This window comes from Triticum urartu, chromosome 5A (assembly GCF_056163025.1).
Source record: "Triticum urartu cultivar PI428250 chromosome 5A, HENAU_Tu73, whole genome shotgun sequence".
NCBI classification, from domain to species: domain Eukaryota; kingdom Viridiplantae; phylum Streptophyta; class Magnoliopsida; order Poales; family Poaceae; genus Triticum; species Triticum urartu.
Window position 1 is genome coordinate 668,149,834 of NC_141877.1, and position 2,912 is coordinate 668,152,745.

Sequence of the window (2,912 nt, forward strand, 5' to 3'; positions counted from 1 at the left end):
CAAATATTGAAGCGAGTCGAAGGCACACCGTGTCATCGCCCCTCCTTTATTGTAGATAGAAAAAGTGATCTGGATGGTCCGTATGCATGCTATAATTAAAAGTTGTTGTACATAGAAAAAGTTATCTGCATGGCCCGTATGCATGCTATAATTAACTGAATAATTGGACTAACCGCATCAAGATCGGATCACATCGGTCCTCTCCGCGTCTGACGACCAACGACGCTCGTGCCCCACGCTCTGAAAGCGACCCCTCTCATATGCTTGAGACCAACCCCCGAACCCCCTCCCTCTTTTGTTTTGTCAGTTAATCTACCTAAAGCCCACACTCACGCACACACTTGTAGCTAGGATCGATCGATGCAGCTTCCCTTCTCTTCCCTTCCTATTTAACAAGGTAGCCACCCCACGCTCTTTGCACCTCAGCAAGCACCAACACACACGCTAGGAATGGCGATGGCCAGGACTACGACGCTCCTGCTGGTCGCCGCGGCTCTCCTCGGGGCCTCATGCAGCGCGTGGGAGGTCAACATCCGCATGCCGACCTCGGCCGCGGACGTGGACGAGGCCGTGGTGGCGCCGCTGATCCATGCGCTGCGGCCGCTGCTGGGTTCCGGCAAGCACGCCGGAGTGAAGTGCGACAGCTGGGTGCTGGGCGTGGAGGCGCACAACGTGCGGGACTGGAAGACGGTGCCCGCCAGCTGCGAGGGCTACGTCGGCCATTACATGCTCGGCAAGCACTTCCGCCGCGACTCCAAGATCGTCATCGACCAGGCCCTCGCATACGTCGACAACCTCAAGCTCGCCGGCAACGGCAAGGAGGTGTGGGTCTTCGACATCGACGAGACCACCCTCTCCAACCTCCCCTACTACGCCAAGCACGGCTTCGGGTACGTACTACTTGATTGTATACCTACGTGCACACCATGCTACATATGCGTGTACATATATACATGCAGTTGCGAATTATTGCAGGTCCATCTGAGCAGGGATTTTTCGTTCACAGGAAGTAAAGATCTGACTAGACCTCGTTAGTTAAAATCAACTCACAAGTTAGACAAGAAAAGACACCAATAACATTGTGGCATCGTAATCTCTATTGAATGAGAGTTGGAAAACAAGTGAGAGTAGAAGTACGATATAAAAAGGAATGTACTCATCATTAGCGTCGTAAGATCTCTATTGAACGAGAGTGGGAGTACTCATCATTAGCTTTGTACTGGACACGTGGACATCATCATTGCTGGTCACCTCCAATTAATCGGAGTTACAGAGACGGCCAGCAGGACCATATATATGTCCCTCCAGTTTTTAGATATAGAGATGTGATGGGCAAGAGCATGGGCATGTGATTGCCGGAGTAGGACCGTATATCTGTTGTCCACTTGGCTACTTTTATCAACGGATTTATTTTTCAACCGTCCTTATCGACATATACTTTCTAATTATGTTATTCTTATTTGAGTTTAGATCGAGAATACTTTTTTTATAAAATGTACGAAGTCAGAACATCTTGCGCATAGTTACATAAGCCACAACACTGTTCCTTAGTTAAGAACATTCTCTTGAACCAAAATGGAAATTAACTTGAAACGTAGTAGAAGTCTAGATAATATCTAGCCAAGATAATGCTAAAGGTTTTGTTTGAAGCTATGATTAACTAGCTGTGTATAACTTCCTTACATAATGTAACGAAGGAACTAGTGCATTGCTATTTAGAGTAAATCATACCTTGCCCTAAGAAATTTTAAGTGAATCTACAATGGGTGGCTAGAAAAAAGAAACATAAAAGGTTTACAAGCGCGTCCGAGAAAAGAAATAATGATGAACAGCTGCATATCTAATTAATCGAGGGGTTCCAATAACTTTGCTTCACCACAATCATGAAAAAAAACTAACTTTTTTTGTTGAAAGCCGAGACTCAGTTGCAATATATAAGGCTGCAATAGTAAACCTATTTGATCCAAGGAATCAACAAAGCTGAGCTGCTGCATAGAAAGCTTTGCACGATTATGTTAAATATTACAAGTAGTGAGTAAGTTTGGCATTCGTTCTTGGTCCAGCAAAACAGTACGACCTCACTATATCCTCTACTTGGCCAACTTTATTTACCGTCAGTCTCGTTCGTCCACAATACGTACTGTACTGCCCATGCATGTGCATTACGTACAGATACAGAGCATTAGGTTTAGGTACTGCTCATCCACTTGACCATTTGATCACTTGGACCACAATCTAGGTTACACATGTTTCTTCGGTTTGCATAATTACTAGTAGCTAATATTGTTGAATCTGCCATTAATCTATCCTCATATACATGTGCTTTTAGGGCTACACCGTTCAACGCGACGAGCTTCAATGCGTACGTGCTGGAGGGGAGCGCGCCAGCGCTGCCAGAGACGAAGAGTTTGTACAACAAGCTGCTCTCGGTCGGCATCAAGCCGGTGTTCCTCACTGGACGGACCGAGGACCAGAGGGCCGTCACCATCACCAACCTCCGCCGCCAGGGGATCTCCGGCTGGATGAACCTGCTGCTGAAGCAGCCCGGTTTCAAGGGCTCTGCGGTGACCTACAAGTCCGGCGAGAGGCAGAAGCTGCAGGACGCTGGGTTCGTCATCGTCGGCAACATCGGCGATCAGTGGAGCGACATCCTCGGCGCGCCGGAGGGCGCCCGCACCTTCAAGCTCCCCGACCCCATGTACTACATCGGCTAGGCTGTTTCCTGACACCATTGATTGCTCCTCAGTCCTGATCCACGAATGAATAAACTCCATGCTCTTAATCATATGCATGCTTCGTCAATAATCGCCCCCGCGCGCACCCTGTTGTTGCTTGATTAATTTCGATTGTTGAGAACTTGAGATCAGTTATTATGAATTAGACATGCTCTGGGAAAGCTGCTTGCTGCTTAA

The 2,912-nt window shown here is 47.5% G+C and overlaps 1 protein-coding gene across 1 annotated transcript; it reads left to right on the forward strand.

Annotated features, from left to right (window-relative positions):
• Positions 1 to 338: 338 nt before the first annotated feature.
• On the forward strand, positions 339 to 2,912 carry LOC125511513 (stem 28 kDa glycoprotein). Its single transcript, XM_048676901.2, has 2 exons — positions 339 to 890; positions 2,330 to 2,912. Exons 1-2 carry the CDS (start codon positions 451 to 453, stop codon positions 2,712 to 2,714), a joined length of 825 nt encoding a protein of 274 aa, XP_048532858.2. The 5' UTR covers positions 339 to 450; the 3' UTR covers positions 2,715 to 2,912.

Coding starts and splice junctions, on each gene's coding strand:
- LOC125511513 (XM_048676901.2), top strand. CDS start 451: ATGGCGATGGCCAGGACTACGACGCTCCTGCTGGTCGCCGCGGCTCTC. Junction 891..2,329: donor TACGCCAAGCACGGCTTCGG/GTACGTACTACT, acceptor ATGTGCTTTTAG/GGCTACACCGTTCAACGCGA.